The sequence below is a fragment of the Clinocottus analis genome, unplaced genomic scaffold, assembly GCF_023055335.1.
Source record: "Clinocottus analis isolate CAN_PGR_092001 unplaced genomic scaffold, fCliAna1.0.p SCAF_13, whole genome shotgun sequence".
Lineage (NCBI taxonomy): Eukaryota > Metazoa > Chordata > Actinopteri > Perciformes > Cottidae > Clinocottus > Clinocottus analis.
The window spans coordinates 15,416,866-15,435,000 of NW_027175854.1; the positions used below are offsets into that span (position 1 = coordinate 15,416,866).

The 18,135-nt window shown below is 46.2% G+C and overlaps 2 protein-coding genes across 4 annotated transcripts in view; one reads left to right on the forward strand and one right to left on the reverse strand.

Moving 5' to 3' along the window:
* The first annotated feature begins 389 nt into the window (after positions 1–389).
* egfl7 (EGF-like-domain, multiple 7) lies at positions 390–9,399 on the forward strand. Of its 3 annotated transcripts, none has more exons than XM_068574053.1 (10): positions 390–614; positions 3,236–3,262; positions 3,376–3,499; positions 4,417–4,539; positions 5,408–5,523; positions 5,823–5,918; positions 6,120–6,320; positions 7,709–7,794; positions 8,175–8,337; positions 8,940–9,399. In XM_068574053.1, exons 3-10 carry the CDS (start codon positions 3,426–3,428, stop codon positions 8,957–8,959), a joined length of 879 nt encoding a protein of 292 aa, XP_068430154.1. In that variant the 5' UTR covers positions 390–614; positions 3,236–3,262; positions 3,376–3,425; the 3' UTR covers positions 8,960–9,399. The 3 variants fall into 3 exon arrangements, with proteins under 3 accessions (XP_068430154.1, XP_068430155.1, XP_068430153.1); XM_068574054.1 differs by having other exon boundaries at positions 3,240–3,262; XM_068574052.1 differs by having other exon boundaries at positions 3,236–3,499.
* Positions 9,400–9,867: 468 nt separating this feature from the next.
* Positions 9,868–18,135, reverse strand: part of agpat2 (1-acylglycerol-3-phosphate O-acyltransferase 2 (lysophosphatidic acid acyltransferase, beta)) — an 11,569-nt gene continuing 3,301 nt past the window's right edge. The window contains exons 2-6 of the mRNA XM_068574851.1: positions 16,043–16,176; positions 14,020–14,195; positions 13,818–13,913; positions 12,357–12,429; positions 9,868–12,266 (exon numbers count right to left, since the gene is read on the reverse strand). Coding sequence (XP_068430952.1) covers positions 12,109–12,266; positions 12,357–12,429; positions 13,818–13,913; positions 14,020–14,195; positions 16,043–16,176 — 637 coding nt within the window. The 3' untranslated portion in view covers positions 9,868–12,108. The remainder of the gene's footprint in view (positions 12,267–12,356; positions 12,430–13,817; positions 13,914–14,019; positions 14,196–16,042; positions 16,177–18,135) is intronic.

An 18,135-nucleotide genomic window follows, 5' to 3' on the forward strand; every position in this document is an offset into this window, starting at 1 on the left:
CTGCGTGTGTGTGCGGTTCAGGAACTGCAACCAGGCCCTCCAGTTCTCTGGACTGTGTGTCTCTGGACTGCGAAAAGGCAGCGGAGGGGCCACGAGGTGAGAAAAGGCCGAAAGGCCCACTTCAAGATGTCTGCCTGACAATGGAGGGGTGGTGTGGAGCGGTGGTGTGGAGGCGTGGAGGGGCCAGAAAAATGCCTCAAAATCAGATTCGCCAAGCGGTTTGAGCAGGATGGAGCGTGTTTGTGCAGGAGAGGAGGTTTTTTATCAGCGGCAAACACTCTCAGGAAGTCCGGTTTGGGATTGTCCGTCCAATTCCTGCGTTCCACAGGAAGCCGTGCATAAAAAGCAAGTGAAAAACGCCCGGAGGCATTTCACTCTGGGGCCAGCAGCTCGACTGTCCGGGAGCAGCTCGAAAGGAAAGCGCAAGAGAAAGAAAAGGGCCTTTTTTGTTTGTTGTTGTTCTAATCACCTGAACGCCACCGAGCCCGGCCGCGAGGACAGAAGCCCGGCAGCATGGAAGAGGCCTCCGCTGCTCCACCGGTCCGGCGGCTCGCGGCCGCGGCCGCGGCGCAGCCTGCACGCGCACACGCACCCGACGACCCGCTACTGCGACGGTGAGACGGATTTATGAGTTCATGTGTTCATGTTCATGGTGACTAGTTGTCTTAATCACTCATGATTGATTTGTTTTGCTTCAAAGTGTCTCGTATTTGGTAATATTCTATATTATTGCGACTAAACGTAGCTGTGGCAGCACTGCAGCGCACACCGTTGGTTTAACGTGCATGTAATGAGTGTGGATGCACAGTACAGTCATGGAGCGATATGTGGCGATTAAATATGCTATTGCACCGTGTGTGTGTGTGTGTGTGTGTGTGTGTGTGTGTGTGTGTGTGTGTGTGTGACACTGCAACTGGACTTTAATGCCTGTAAAAAGTGTGAGTTGAGAACAGATTATTGGGTCTTTGGCCCTTAATGCTTTATTAAAGGGACTAATGGCCATGTGGTTAAAGCATGACATGAATAAACAGGATAATATTAAGTTTTGTGTCTTTAGTCATGATCATAGGCTGCTCAAATATTGGAGTAATTTACCTGAATGATTGACGCTCTAGTGCAGAAATAGAAGCTTTGCTATCAACACTAATTACAATTTAACAGACATGTGATATTAAAATCAAATAATTTGTAATGCCTTAAATCATTTAGGGTTGTTTTAATATCACTATTATTTATTAATAGGAGAAAACCTATTGAGAGGGCACACAAACACACACGCACACGCACACACACACACACACACGCACACACACACGCACACGCACACGCACACGCACACACACACACACACACACACACACACACACACACACTCACACCCAGTCCTTGAACTGTAAATGTACTCAGAGTTAGTCGAATCAAAAGGAAATCTTACAAAGTTGTTGAAACTCTTAAACATGTTAGAATAAAATCTCTTACTGGTCTTGATGGTCTTACTGGTCTTGATGGTCTTACTGGTTTTAATGGTCTTAATGGTTTTAATGGTCTTACTGGTCCTAATGGTTTTAATGGTCTTACGGGTCTTAATGGTTTAAATGGTCTTACTGGTCTTAATGGTTTAAATGGTCTTACTGGTCTTAATGGTTTAAATGGTCTTACTGGTTTACCCACAGACACCAGTTCCCATGCTCACACCTGACTATTGTTTAAGACAGACTTTAAAAGCTGGTGAAGCTTCTTAGTGGCAGCAGCTCGGGTCCCTCTTCCTCGTGAACCCGTCAACAGCTTTTTTTTATTTTTATGAATGAGTCCGTACACGGTGACGTCACGCACGGGTCCCCCCGCAGTGCAGGCAGTGCGGGACACCCGGCTGGAGGAGCGGGAGGAGGTCCTTCAGCATTACCCCCCGCGCTGCCTGACAGTCTCTGCAGGAGAAACACGACCAGCAGCAGAGTTTCAGTCGCGGGGATTTTGGTTTTCACGAGCGGAATATAACTGGACTCGTCTTCACTTCCGGCCGCGGAGGACCGCGTAGTTGTGTTTGCTTCATTTTTTTAAATTTTTTTTTTAGGAAAAGCTGATTATTTATTGCACGGTTTGTGATGGTTTATTTTGTATCCATGCATGCACACCTTGACGTGTTGCCTCGTTTATGTTGCGCGTGCGTCCGAAGCGCGCCGCTTGTGTTGTTGTTGTTCTCAGTGGAAGGTTTTTAGTTCATTTCTTAAAATGTGCAGCCGATCGTTTTCGTGCGTGAGCGTGTAACTCTACGTGTGTGTGTGTGTGTGTGTGTGTGTGTGTGTGTGTGTGTGTGTGTGTGTGTGTGCGTGCGTGCATTACGGGGATGGAGCTCTGGGCTCCTCCAACAGGGATCTCGGGGTCTGTGTGCAGCGCTGTGAGAAACAGCGCCCTCTGCTGGCGGAGGCCAGAAGCGCATCTGCTCGAGTTACTCAAACTTATTACATTAAGACAATAACAGGATGCAGATGCAACCACGTGATCACAGACGTGCAACTGGCAAAAGCATCACTTTTATACAAATGGATTTCTGCTCAGAAACCCAAAATGAGATCACAGTCATTTGAATGTGATCTCAGTCGATCTCATACTTTGCAGAGTTGTTTGTACTTCTCTTCTGCAGAAACATTGGCAATGTCATGCATCCCAACAGAAAGGTGTGTTTAAAAAAAATAATAATCCCCTCATAATAAAAACGCTATAATACAATCTGCTATACCCACAGCTAATAAAACCAGTGTTTTTACCCCAGAGCACCGCTATCTGCTGCAGGCTGTACGTGCCCATCCCTGGGGACGACTTTAGTGAACTTTCCCATGGGTTTAGTGTCTGGTCTGATCATAAAAAAGGTGCCTGGCTGACCGGCACTCGCTCTGGACCTGCTTCACCTTTCTTCTAATCCTGTGCAGTATGTAATAATCCAAAAATGGTGTGATGGGATGAGTGAACATTTGTGTAAAGGGAGTGTTCTTTGTTTTTTATTTTGGAGTTTCAGAGTGTGTTTGTATGAGGTACCTGTGTGTGTTGGTGCCAGTTGCCCAAGGATGCATCTCGACATCTGCCCGGCAACAAGTTATCCATGTCTCTCTTGAGGCTTTCTGTGCCGCAGGGAGCATACCATGTATGAAAAAATCACCATGAAAGTGTTTTAGACTTGAGGAAGTACCTAAAAGAGCTTCCTTTTTAATAGTCCATGCTTATCTTTCCTCTCTGTAAGGTAGCTGGAGTGGTCCTGGAGGAAAAGGTACACACTCTGCGTGAGGAGACTTTGGCTACGATCCACGACCCCCCGCCCCCTCTACCCACCATCCTCCTCCTCCCCTCTTCATCCTGCCCTTCATCCTCCTCTCCTGGCAGAGAGAAGCGTCTGAGAGAGCGAGCGAGGGAACGTGGGAACGAGGAAGACGATGTACCAAACGCTGCTCCTTTCCTCCTTCGTCCTTCACGTGATGGGCACTCAGCAGTTCTTCAGTCACCCCGGGTAACAGCTCCCCTCATGCTCCTCCTGTCGGGTCAGATCCCCTCCAGCCGTCCTTCAGGCTGTTTGTTTTAGGCCTATGAATGTCTCCAAATCGCTCGAATGCCATTTAAACCTACGTTTAAAAGTGCCCTCTCTCTCTCTCTCTCTCTCTCTCTCTCTCTCTCTCTCTCTCTCTCTCTCTCTCTCTCTCGGGAACCTATACGTCGCTTAGATCCCAGACTGTCGGACCGCACGGCATTGTGGGTCTCCTCCCGGCTCATCTCGTATTTTTCAGTTGACTTGCACACAGACCAAAATAAAACCAAAAGCCCCCAAAAAACGAAAAGGTCAAGTGGAGCCGACCTTTTCCCAAAATACCATCAACACGTGAACTTTCGACAAATTGCAATGTTGTAGCAACGCACAGTGTATAAAGAGCCAATGAGCAATACTATTATATTCATCATATATTATCATATATTTGTGCAATACTGTTATCTTTTATATTTTATGCCTTATTTAAGTTTATTGTAATTCTGTGATAGGAGGGCCGAGCAAAATGAGCTTTTCATTGTACAGAATAACTGTCCGTTATCTGTGCGTGTGACGGTCCTGAACATCCTGAATCTTGAACGTTGAATCTTAAAGAGGTGAAAGGTCAACTCTTAACTCGGACTGATGCGTTCCAGAGTGATTTCACAGAGTCAGTCAGGAGCAACGAAGCCTCACGGCAACTTCTGGTGACCAATCACAACCTCCAGACTCCCTATGGGGAAGTTTTTCATGCTTTTTAAATCAGACGTGGAGCTTCTTGGAGCCCAAATACCTCCGTGGAAATCACTCCTGAGCACTGAAGGCTCACGTCTAAAAAAAACCCCCCAGCAGAGCCTCTATTTTAAGTCCTAATGTCCGATCTTTTTTCCGATCTCTTTCCGCAGGAGGAGGGTGTGCGGCCGGGACCTCCGTCACAGCGTTGCCATGGCAACAGAGTCGTACGTCCAGCCGGTGCACAAGCCCTACATCACCCTGTGTCAGGGCCATCGCCTCTGCAGCACCTACAAGTGAGACTCACTCCCCCGACAGCAGAGATAACAACTTGAATCTGCCTCTTTCTTTCTTTCTTTTTTCTCTCCCAGCATGCAACGCAACATTTACTTCTATGTCATTTCAGAGGGATGTGAGGAGGGGGGGGGAGGTAAACAATGCTCGACATGTTTAGGAAGGGGAAGGGGTCAGAAGGAGACGGAGACTTTCTCACACACACAGGGAGACAAAGACGCGGTGCCGCATGTTCTGGGTGGAATCTAAATATCGAGAGCTTTTGTGTAACTACGGGAAATGAACCGCCGGCCCGCAGAGACCGTGAGGCCGTGTTTATCTTGGACTGCATCTCCCTCCATACTTGTGCGTTCTCAATCTCTCTCTCTCGCGCCGATGCTCTTGAGCCACTCTCTTTTTTTTTTAACTCTTTCCTCGCCACTACATGTCAGTGTTTCTGTGCTCATTCTGTGGCACGCAGGCTTCAGAGAATCACAGGCCTTCTAAACCCGTCGTGTTTACTGTGATTACGTCGTCTGATCCTCCGCCGTCCATCACCTCGTGTTTCTCATGCAAACCAAACATACCAGAGTCTCAGAGCTGAGACTTTGCATCTCTTCGCCTGCCCATCGCTCCCTCCCTCCTCATCCTCTTCTCTGAGAGACTCTCGTGAGTCAGCGGTCAGTGGTTTTAGTGTTCCATTCCCTCATCGGCGTTCCTTCAGTCTGACGCCGCGCTCCACCGCGCGATGACGGCGTTCTGAATGACTGGTCAGCGCCTAAACATACTAAACGTACTTTCGATCTTCTGTAAGTTTGCACATTGCACAAAATTGATAATAAAAATGACTTTGACTTTGAACATGCGGCCGTCTGTGTTTTGTCTCCTCAGGACCGTGTACGCGGTGGCGTACCGGCAGGTGAGCAGAGAGGCTCCTCCCCCTTCACACCTCTACTCCCAGTGCTGTCCGGGCTGGAGGAGACTGCACTCTTACAGCTGCAACCAAGGTTTTTTTTTTCTTAAATAAGCTATTTTGATGTGGAGCTAGTTAGCCTAGCTTAGCATAAATACTGGAAGCAGTGGGAAACGGCTAGCCGAGCTCTTTCTAAAGGTAAAAACAAAGTATATTTAAACCTCTGAAAAAGAAAAGTTTATAAAGTATAAGAAGTGGTGCAGCACATCACTCCCCAAAGAACCCACAACTTGTGGATTGTTGACTTTTTGTTCCGCTTAAACAAATGAGATGTATGGTGTGTGTATTAGTGGCGCTGCTTTGTGAATCCTTCCTCTAAATGTCCTCCTACAGCTGTGTGTTTACATCCCTGTGTGAACGGAGGAACCTGCTCAAGACCCGACCAATGTGCATGTCCTCTGGGCTGGAAGGGCCCCCAATGCCAAATAGGTAAACACACACACACACACACACACACATACACACACACAAATCTGTATTTTACTGTAAAAGTTTGGATGATACATTCACTTATTTACCTGCACAATCACATCAGTCTCTGTGACACACACACACACACACACACACACACACACACACACACACACACACACACACACCCGTGTAACCCTGTTGTTTTGTGTTACTCAGATGTGGATGAGTGTGTAGAGCCGCGCTGTGCTCATGTGTGCCTGAACGCGGCGGGCAGCTACAGGTGCGCGTGCAGGGACGGCTTCAGGCTCGCCGGAGACGGTCGTTCCTGTCAAAGCCTTCCTCTTCCTCCTCCTCCTCCTCCTCCACCTCCCTCCCGGACCAGCCCGGCAGCAGCAGCGGGCGGTCACACCGAAGCAGGTAAACGAGGAGCGAGTGCGCATGCGCTCGACGCATGCGGTGTGTTTTTTGTGTGTGTGTGTGTTCTCGCCAGCAGCAGAGTCTCTGGAGGAGCGCCGCGGGACAAACACACAGCCAGCCCCGCGGCGCATTATTACTTTTGGTACGCGCTATGCCACTCTCAACTCGTACCGTGAGTAATAATGCACCGCGGCTGGAGCTGACGTCACAGACGGACACGCCCCCTCCCGCGCAGCGGTGAGACCGGGGGCCGGTTTACGGTAATGACTCCTGTGAGTCTGACTCTCATGGAGCTGCCATGCTGAACACAGACATATTTATCCCTCATGCATATAAACATGTTGCAATGTTTGCACGTCTCTAGTTATGAAAAACGTTGGTTTTCGTTTACTTCCTGTTTCTCAGCAACACAATAAAACAACCTCTTTCCTCCATGTGTACAAGTAGTGGAGTAAGAGTTGACCCCAAGACATTCCTCTTTTAATTGCTGTTTTATGTCAGCGTTATAGCTTTTTTAGGGAGGAATTTATGCAACACGAAACCTTCTTTTTCTTCATGATCTCTCCCGTAATGTTTCCTGTAAATCTAGAGCAGGGAAACTGTCTCAAGTGTCAGAAAAAAATGAAATATGTCTCGTGTTAACGTGAGAGATATTTATCAGACTTACTGTGGAGAACTTAAAAAATCACACAAAATGCAACTCCTCAGCGGAAATCAGACTGTTCACTCCCACGGGGCCCAGTATCCCCGAGTCAGCAGGAAAGCAGTTTGCAGGGGGTTTGAGGATGAAAAGCCAAGAATATGACAGATCTCTCTCCTCTCTCTCCTCCGTGGAAGCCGCTCGGCTCTCGGCTAAATAGTTTGAGAGAAGTTTCATGAGAGACTCATCACATGCACACGTCAAAAGGGACGTCGATGAAGAGATATAAGGGTTTAAACGCCGGTTTAAATGCTCAGAAAGTCCACCGTCGCTCTGCTGCGAGCTGCTGTGGAGGAGTGTTGGACTGCGATTGTGTCTCTCCATCTTCCTCCTCCTCCTCCTCCTTCTCTGTCTCCATTTTTCCCTGCGCTCTTGGCCAACAATTGTATTCTCATTCCAGCTCCATCAACTCTGTCTGCTGGGGGTCACCGCCAGCTCCCCCCTCCCTCCCTCCCTCCCTCCCTCTTTCCCTCCTCCTCCTCCTCCTCCTCACATCTGGGAGAGATTGAGCCGCTGCTGAGTCTGCCAGCTAGCATCGGGGTCCCTAACAATGTATCCCGCTCTTTTGTAATCTATATGAACTCATCATCTCCCCTTTTGATCTCCTCCTCCTCCTCCTCTTCCTCTTCCTCCTCCTCTTCCTCCTCCTTCCTGACGTGTACCTCTGTGTCTGTGTGGCCTCGTGCAGGAGGAGGAGGAGGAGGGTTCAGCCAGGCGGAGAACGTGACGGAGGAGGTGCAGAGCCTGAGGAGCAGAGTGGAGCTTCTGGAAAAGGTACACGAGAAAACACACACACACACACACACACACACACACACACACACATATATAGGTATTTGTGTGTGTACAATGTGTGTGTACAATGAGTGTGTACAATGTGTGTGTACAATGTGTGTGTACAATACGTGTGTACAATGTGTGTGTACAATACGTGTGTACAATGTGTGTGTACAATGAGTGATGTTATTTTAGTGTTAGAATTAGAATCTAGCCTCCGTTAAGTGAACCGAGCAGAACGAGTAAATAAATATTAGATGTAGAGGCAGTTTAGTTAATACAGTGAAGCTTCAGGTCACGTTGTTGTTGTTGTTGTTGTTGTTGTTGTTGTTGTTGTTGGTCTGGAGGTGAGCATCGTTCTCTTCTCTCCTGTGCAGAAGCTGCAGCTGGTGATGGCGCCCTTCAGCAGCTTCTTCCCTCCGGCGCTGGACGATGGCTGGTCGGAGAGGAGCAGCTTGCTGTCTCACTCCTTCCAGCAGCTGGACCGCATCGACTCGCTCAGCGAGCAGATCGGCTTCCTGGAGGAGCGCATCGGCTCCTGTGAGTGACCTCCGCACGACCTTCTGGTCGCCGTAGTCCGTCTGAACGGTCCAACGCCAACCGGAGCGCCGCGTTCCTGCTTTCCAGGGACGCGGCGCTCCAGTGGTCAGAGAGAACGCTTCATCATAACACAAAGTAATCTATTTATAACAATGTGATGACGGAACAACATCTGGTCGTTATCTTTGGGAAGAAGTGAGTTCAGTGATCGAAGCAGTGAAACGATTCGATAGATTGTAACTTTAATAAGAGACCAAAGATTAGATAACGAGAGTCTACAGCCACGCTATTTATAAATATGTATCTATTTATTTATTTTGTTTGTTTATATATATATATATTTATAGATGTATCTTTTTTAAAATATATATGCTGTATGTATATATATATATATATATATATATATATATATATACATATTTATTTATTTGCATTATATAATAAATAATAATAAAATACGGATATACATATATATAAATAAATGCTATGTGTATAGTATATATTAAAAATATCTCCATTTAAAAAAATACATTTATTTACACAGAAGAGTAAAGTTCTTCTTCTTCTTCCTTTCTTTCTTTCCACTCTTCTCCTCCCTTTAGGTTCTTGTCAGGAAACTTAACCACCGAACCAAACGCCTTAAAACACAACCAGACGTCTCCCGTAAAGTTACTGATGAGATCGTGATGCGTTGCACCAAGATGGCCGACCTTTGTGCGAGCGGCGGAAAGTGACGCAACCATCGCACGAGCCCTCGTCTGTGACTTCTACTCCTCCAAACGGCTTCATTTACTTTTCCTGATGAATCGCTGCCAACTTTCTTCTCTTTTTGTTGTTGTAACGGCGTCTGTGGCAAAGGCCAGTTCCTGCATGACATCATCTCTGTGACATCTGAATCAAACCCAGCGAGGGGTCAAAGGTCAACTTGGCCTCGGTCTCAAACCCCAAACATCTGTATTTATCTATTTAAATTATGATTACGTCTATTTTTCTCTGTGCTCTGATAGACATTTTTTTTACCTAGTTTTGTAACATTTTTGTAATAAAAAAAAGTCAAAAGCATCACTGCGTGTTCGTTAATATGAAAGTATTATTGAACGTTGTGTACACGCTGCTAATGCTAGATAACACACTCTGCATTAAGCTAACGCAACATTGGCCTTTCCCATGTGTATAGACAGTGTGTGGTTTCATTTAGTGAAGCATTTACAGCCTCTACTTAGTACAAACAAACTGTACGGAGTGAAAGTATTTGCATTTAAAGTACAAGTAAGTACTCATGCGGATGTATCTTATTGAAGGAAACTTTTTATGATAATCAGACTGCGTTTCTGCTCTTTTCACAATTCTCTTGCACAACAAAAGAATCTACAAATACAGATAAATACCACACACCCGCTTTCTCGCTCTCTACACACACCCGCTTTCTCTCTCCCTTCCTCCCTCCCTCCCTCTCCCTCTCTCTCTACCTCCCTCTCTCTCTCTCTCTCTCTCTACTCATCCACTTCCACACAGTAAATCACGGCAGACTTGAGTGTGTGTTGTGTTTCGTTCCGCCCAGACGCAGCATGAAAAGTGCTTTATTAGGGATCAGAATACTTTGTATATTCCATCTTTACAGTATTTTAGTTCGTAAACAATCGGTCGCTGCAGAGCCGCCGTGACACAAAGCTTACAAATCACCCATTTCTTTTACAAAAATAACAAAGAAATAAACAGGAAGTAAATGGGTAAAACACTCCTTTTTTTTTTTTTTTTAGCAAACTATATATCGTATAGGTCTTAATTTGGAAGAAATGAATTTGGTACTTTGAAACATTCAAACCACAAAAGGTCAGATCTGCCCCCACAGATAAAACTCCATAAATATAATAAAACTAGGAAAAGAAAACAGATTTTTCTCATCAGTTATTGTATTAATTGATTAATAGAGGGATAGTTTTCTATACTGGTCTTGAACTTAAAGCCGAGCGCTCGGCCGGTCGCACCGCAGTGCGCCGGCTTCGTGCCAAAATATTAACAAATTCACACTGACAAAAAAAAAAAAATCTAATCAGAAGGTTAATCTGTCAAAATTTTGCATTTAAATGGTGAAATAAATGCATTTTCTCGATGTGTTGAAAAAGATTTTACGTTCATATGTATAAAAACAAGGAAACAGGAGGATGAGGATGCAGTTAGCCGTAGACAAATATCCTGAATGCTTAAAATACATCCTCAGATGGCGTTTTACAGGCTAAAGAGTTAGCAAACGGTACAAAGGCAGAGAGCAACGGGAGACCTAAAGACCAGGATGCAAACTCAAACAGTTCTGCTGGCGAGAAGTCCTCGTCTGCACATCTTACAAAAACACAAGCCGAGCAACACGACCGCCAATCAAACTTATTAAGGCCAAAAATGTCCAAAACGATGCAACTTAAACTGAACTCCAGGTGTGTTAGTAATTAGTGAACCTTCAAGGTAATCAGACTAAAGAAAAAGGCCAAAAACAAAACTAAAAGAACACTGATTTTTGGACCTCGTCTCTGCAAGAAGTCCGTCATTGGTCATTTGGCAGCTGAAGCCGGTTCCACGGCGAGATGACGACAATGGGAACGTTCCCAGAAAAACCCCCGGTCATGGCACAGCAGGTCGCTTGAACTTTGGATAAAAAATGCTTCAAACAGTTGGACTTTGCACAATATGACATTTTCTTTTTGACACATCTGAAAATAGGTTCACTTGTGAGTTCCTTTCCGATCAGCAAAGAAAAAAAAAAAATCACTTGTAAGAAAACAGAAAAAACAAATGTAGAAATAAATAGAACGCTGAAGCGAGAAGACGCTTGTTGCTGCACGCAGGTTACGTCCAACCATTTTTGGAGATAAAAGAAATGAAATGATGCACCCGCAGCGAACAGCACCGACAACCCAACCAGTCCGCTTAAGTCCAGCCGGGCGCTGCCGTCTCACGCCGCGTCCCGTGAGCTCGAATCCCCTTCGCCCGCCGACGCCATGCGGTACGCCTCGGGGTCATCGGGTGTCGGGTCGCTCGGATTCATAGCGACCGCTCGCCTCCGCGCACTCACGGAGAGCTCGCGCCTTTTGTCTTTAGGCGAGAGACTGGAATGCAGAAAGGGAGAGCGCACACTAAAGATGGGCGACTTTTAATGGGTTCACGTGTTTTTCTGCGTGCAGGCGTGTCCGAGGAGAACTCAACTAACGGCGGTATGAGATGAACAAATTCAGATCTTTGCGAACAGAAAAAAAAAATGAAAATAATTGCATGATGAACATAAAGGAAGGTGCAGAAAAGAAAAGCCCAAAAAGTACAAAATGGATTTAAAGAATTTTTTAAAAGCCACAGAGCAAAGCAAAAAAAAAAATTAAGGTGGACAGATCCATCAAAAAAAAAAGAAGAAAAAAAAGGCATGCATGAAGAATGGCACACAGCTATGCTGCTCGGCAGACGTTGCAGACGCTGCAGACGTAGAGGCTGCAGACGTTGCAGACGCTGCAGACGTTGCAAACGTTGCAGACGCAGACGCGGTAATGGTCAGGACCGATTGCGCCGTGTGAGCCGGCCCGGAAGCGGACCGGACCAGGCGTCGACGAGACAAGAAGAGGATTCGTGACAAGAGACCGGGCGCCATGTTGTTTTTTTTCCTGACCAGGTAATGGGGATAGCTTGGGGGGGGCGAGTGGGGAGGTCCGGGGAAAGGGATGGGTCTCAGACTTGGGACGGGGGGGAGGAACAAGAGGCGGGGGAGAGGGTGGGAGGCGTGGTAAATGTTCAGCGCCTCGACGGCCCGTTGCTCTGGGGTTTAGAGTCGGGGACGTTCAGGAAGACCTCGCGCATCACGTTGTAGGATTTGTCGCAGAGGGACGAGACGTCGTCCAACGTCATCCCCTTCGTGTCGATCTTTGGAAGGATGTTCACTCGGATGGTTCCTGCGGAGCCACAAAGAAAACGTCACGGTCACAAGACGCAGAGAACGATGATTGATTTGATCTTTTTTAAGGACAATCGAGTGGCGTTACCCGAGTTGAACTGCTTTTCTTTCCGTAGGTAGAAGCTTCTGTAGGAGGAAAACACGATGGGTATGATGGGGACCTAGAGAACAAGAGGAAGGACGATCAGACAGACCATCATTGTCATCATCATCTGTTTTCCCAAGGTTCACACACATTCACCCTAATGGATTTTCATGACTCCATGAGGTAAGAAGCTTCTTATCTTATTGTAAGTCGCTTTGGATAAAAGCGCCAGCTAAATGACATGTAATGTAATCTTCACGTCAGAGACACAAACCCGACGTAATCCGACTCCCGGACTTTACTTTAAACCCAACTCCTTTCAAGTAAAGCGAAAGATGGGAAACAAACAGAACAGCGATGCTCGACTGAACCGGCATCACCGTCTCTCCATCTCTCGCTCTCTCACGACAGCAGCGATCTCCATGTCCTCCACTAATGGAGGCTGAGTCCCCCCTCCCAACCCCTTCCCCCCCCCCCCCCCCCCCCCCTCCAGCCATCCCCCTGGGGGCTCGTCCTGCTTCTACTTAATCTGGCCGACTGGGTGCAAATGGGAAAAGGCGGCGCTGCAGCTCAGCACGAGCGACAGAAAGATCTATGTCACGCACACACGCCGTTTCCTCCAGACGCCATCGAACTTATCGAACACTCAATAACGGTATTCTGTGTGACGTGTAATCCTCTGAGCCGTACAGCCAACAGAGCTGCTACAGAGAGCGCGTTTGCTAATAATGAGCAGGAGCAGAGGGGCGGTATTTTATTCGTGCATTTCTGAACCAAAGCAATATTAATCTTTAGCAGCACGTAACAAAACAATGGCCTCCCCAAACACAGCCACAGCATTCCTGTCTGGGGCCAAAGCGAGTTGCGGTGTCTTGCCAAATCTCATTCAACAATGTTTTTTTAATTCATCCCACCTGCCGGACGGACTCCTCCCCCCGACCAAGTGTGTGTGCTACGAAGCCGTCAACTCAAGAGGGGACCTCCCACCTGCACGCATTAAGAGATAAAGCTCTGAAAACGCTCACAGCCGAGCTGCCAATTACTCTGGAGTTAGTCTGTGCTGTCTGACTTCCCTCTAAATCATTTGGCTGACAGAGTGGAGGGAGTAGGGGAGCTGGTGGGGGGCTGTGTGTGTGTGTGTGTGTGTGTGTGTGTTACGTCATAAACGAGACCGAGAGAGAAATATCCCGATGAAGCTCAGACAGTCCAAACTGTTTCAAAGCATTCCTCCGCTCCGCTGTATATGGAGTCTGGGTTAAATCCTGGTGCCGCGTCAGGCTGTTAGCGCCCCCTTGTGTCCAGAATCGGCACATTGCTGGCATCATTGCGTGCGCACACACACACACACGCACGCACACACACGTTTGTATGATTGTATGTATGCGAACACACACACAAACACACATGTGCACCCACACAATCACAGAAGTTTTAGGGGGGGGGGTTTAAAGAAAAAGAGCTCACCTGAGCCTGCACCGCCAGGTGGAACGCCCCCTTCTTGAAGGGCAGCAGGTCGCCCGTCTGGTTCCGCGTTCCCTCAGGAAACACCCACAGACGGATCTGTGGAGGTCAAAGGTCAACGTCGTCGCTCAGTTAAAGTCTGCCGGAAAACCAGAACCGGAAAGCAAAAGCACAACAACTTTTTATTTTTTTAAAGCCACTTCACCCGCTCGTCCAGCATGGTTTGAGCGGCGTCGGCCATGACGCTCTTAGCGTCGCTCGTCTTCTTGCGGTTGATGAAGACGATGCCGCCCAGCCAGCAAATGAGACCGACCGTGCCGGCGTAGATCAACTCCTTCTTGGCGATCATGGTGCAGCGGTCCGGTAGGATCTCCATCAGGCCTGAGGAGCAGAGGAGACGTTTGAAATGAGACGTTGGCTGATTTAAACCACGCGGACTCTTTCCTGACCGGCCGCAGCTGAGTGACATTATATTGTTTCTCTAAGTCTGAAACTTGGATCCATCCCACGTCTCCAATGGAGCGCGATGGAAAGAAGTCTCCAACGTGTCCGGCCTGTTTCCAGCTCCTCTCTCTGTAGAAACCTGGACTTCATCAAGTACAGTGTAAAGTCTGATGGTGTCATACATGAGATGATGGAGAAAGAAAAGAACAAACTCACTCTGTTTACAGAAGTTATCTCCATTATGAAACACGACATGATTGATTAACTTTGGTGGAGGAGCAGCGGAGGGAAGACACACACACACAGACACACACACACACACACACACACACACACACACACACACACACACACACACACACACACACACACACACACACTCACTCAGCCTCTAACGGAGCGAAACCACACAGCTGAGCGCAGCGTCCTCAACGGCACGCAGAAGACGAGGCGACCATGAAGAAGACTCAAACACACAAGATATCGAGTAGAACATCTTTAAATGTTTCAAGTGTGTAATACAGTTTGTAACAATTCGTCGTGAACTTTATACACTCAGTGAAGCTGAGTGTGCAATACCTTATTTTATACATATTTTCTTATACTATTAACATTTATAGCAAGATTTTTTGCATCCTTAATTACCTTTTTTTTTACTTGAGAGTATTGTAGTTCTGTCCTATCAAAATTAGCTTTTAATTGTACAGAGTTGTTTGTTATCTGTGCATATGACAATAAAAATATCTTGAATATGAAGCTGCCTTCGTAACCTAATCTGAGTATTCACACTGAAAAAGTACTTTGTTACTTTTAAGAGAAACGAATGTATCAGTAAACCGATTAGCCGTGTTCTTTCTGGAGCAGCAGACGGTTCCTCCCCGGGTCTGGATATCTGGTTATGATCAAGGATAATAAAATAGGGTTCATGACAACAGATGTGCTGTGAAATCGTCTACGTTAACGTTAAGATGAGTGATGACGGAGACAATTTGAAGCAACAAAAAAGTCCATCTGTTACCACATCGAAGTGAGTGGCCAACATGTGCTAATGCTTGTAAAGAAAATTAAATAAAAAACACAACAAAATGTCAGAGAACTGTAAATGATGTTCTACACGACGCTGACGAAGAACAGCTGCTGCGCTGGAGAAACGACGCGACGGCGTGGCTTTAAATGTGTGTGAAGTACATTCAGGTCATCAGCCAGTTCCTCGGGGTCCTTGTTAGTTCCACTGGGCCAGAAGCGGCTTGTCTAGGGAGTTAAAAAATCCCCCACAATGCCGTAGCTCAGCCAGAGCATCGCTCTACTTCTTTTGTCGACAACAGAGGACTCAAATTGCTCACGGTGAGCTGCAGAACGGACGACATTTAAATCTGATCTTATTCGAGACGCACAAACCAACAAAAACTAGACGAAAAGCCGGCGCCTGCAGGGCCGCCTGCACGGCCGCCTGCAGAAATAGATTAAATATAACGAGACGTCTAAACATCTGGTTTGACGTCTTTCAGCGGTAACAATGTAGCAATCGTAGGGTTCTTACACAACGTCTCACCGGTGTTTAAACAGGGCAATGGTTTCTGTTTGCTGCTCACAGAATAAAGACGTTAAGGCTCTGCCGAGAGTCAGAGCTTTGTAGTATTTTAGTCGCCGTCTCCAATCCGAATGCGTGTTCTCCAGCGAGCCGAAGACAAGGAACAGAAATCGTGCCTGTTGTTTTTGGAAGGCTGAAATCAAATGTCACAAACACATCCTTCATTGTACGTGAAAGGCGTCGCGTCGCTCACCCAAAACATCCAGCGAGCTCTGGTGGTTGGAGATGATGACGTAAGGCCCCTCCGTCTGCAGGTGCTCCCAACCGCTCACGTCAAACCGGAGACCCAGGTAGTACTTCACGTGGCGAACCAGGACGCGGATGATCCTGGGAAGGGGGAGGAGCTTCATTACAGTCCATAATAATCATAATAATGACTACAAGTTACTGATCAGTCATGTGGCTACATATTATTAAACAGAACCCTGCATCGTGGAATGTGTAAAGCCTGCTAAATAATCCATTTGGACACTATATTTTCTGAATACATCTAAAACAAAGTAATTATCACATTATAATACATACATTTGGGCAGAAACTAACAATTCTTTTGAGGACTGTTTATTTAGCAGCTTGAGATGATGTTTTGAAATGTCTTTCTTTACTTACATATTAAGTTTGGGAGGATGGAATCAGTATATATTTGGCATTTTTAAATATCTAATAACTGTTGCAGATATCTTTTTGCAGCTCTAACTAACATAACTGTACAAGATCATATCAAAGCTGAAATTAATTATTTGGGGCATAACTTATACCATAAAAAAACAACTGATATTGTGTTTATATGCTGCTGGTGAGGTTTTTTTTTTTTTTAAATCTTTGGAGCTCATAAAACTCAAGATAAAGAGAGACAAAGAAGATAACGGTTGTGAACTCAGTTAAGAAATACCTATGGTGACCTCTGACCCCTAAACTAACAGCTACAGGGAGAGACTCGCGTTACAACGCGCTCACGCCTTTCACTTCCCTCAAATGGAGAGCCGTTCTCACCGAGCAATCACACCCATTGTTTTTTCCCTTCGGCCCCGAGAATACTTTTGTTTACAAAGTGTAGCTGCTGTGAAACTACCGTCCCACATGGTGCTTTTTAAGGGATTAAGTCTCCTAAAGATCCGTGTTGTTGTGCGTGCTCGCCTCAGGGGCGACACATGTGTTGCTTATCTGCTTCTCAATGGACTAAAGCACCAGGAAACACCAGGACATGACATGAGACTTATTCTCTTTAAGGAGCAGCTAACTACAGATTCCACGACCGTGCCATGGACTTTCGGTTAAATAAGTCAGTCTTTAAGGGATCAAATAATACAAACAAGAACATTTAGGTTGGGAAAAGAGAGTGAAATACACCCCACTATCAAAAATGTTCCTCTGCACAATGTTGGATAACAAAAGTTCAATGAACTTTTCCCTTCAAGGAAAAACATTAGTCACTCTCTAGTCTTCAGAAAATGTTTCTTCCTCACCAGTAATTCACATCCCCTCTCTAGCTCCTCACACTTTTATTGTCCTCGTAAGCTCCCATGTTAAAAATGCCTTTTAAGTTGATGGATACCTAGAAAGCGATATGTTTATACATTGTAAAATTAAATATTAAAGCAGATTTAGCTCACGACGCCCCCGAAACTAAATGTTCGGCTCTTGGCTCCACGTCTATCAACGACAGCGACGCCATACGATGAGACGACATTTCCGAGCATCATTTCCAACATTGTCTTGTCCGAAGTGACGCAAAATGAAATGATCAAGGCTCTCGCCGTGGTAATTGCCTCTTGGCTACGCTCCCAATAATTATGGGATTGAACAACAGCAACGCCACTTAGTACTTTATAATAGCCTCTGTTTCACCCCGTTGCCAGAGAGGATTATTAAAAGAGACCACGGAGAGCTTTCACGGCACATAAACTCTTTTTTCTGAACCGCTCTCAGCCGTGTATGGAGGAGGGTGGGCGGGGATTTGCATGTTTTTAGCTGCCATTGTTTGATCACATGGGTCTGAGCTCTTGTGTTTACACAATAAAATACAAATAAAAAGACAGAATATCGTGTTTTGATGCTGCTGAAACGATGCCTCGATAAGGTGAAGCCGTGCAAATTGACAACCAGCGGCTGGATTGGCGTATCGAATCGTACATTTAATGTAATGTTATGGAAAAACAAACACGCATTAAGTCAAACAATTCACTTGAAAGCGAGACGTGAGCGGCGCTTAAGTGCTCTGGCCTCCACTGCCGCTCAGACTGACAGCGGACGTTTGTTGAAAAACAAAAATAGTTTTCCATGACG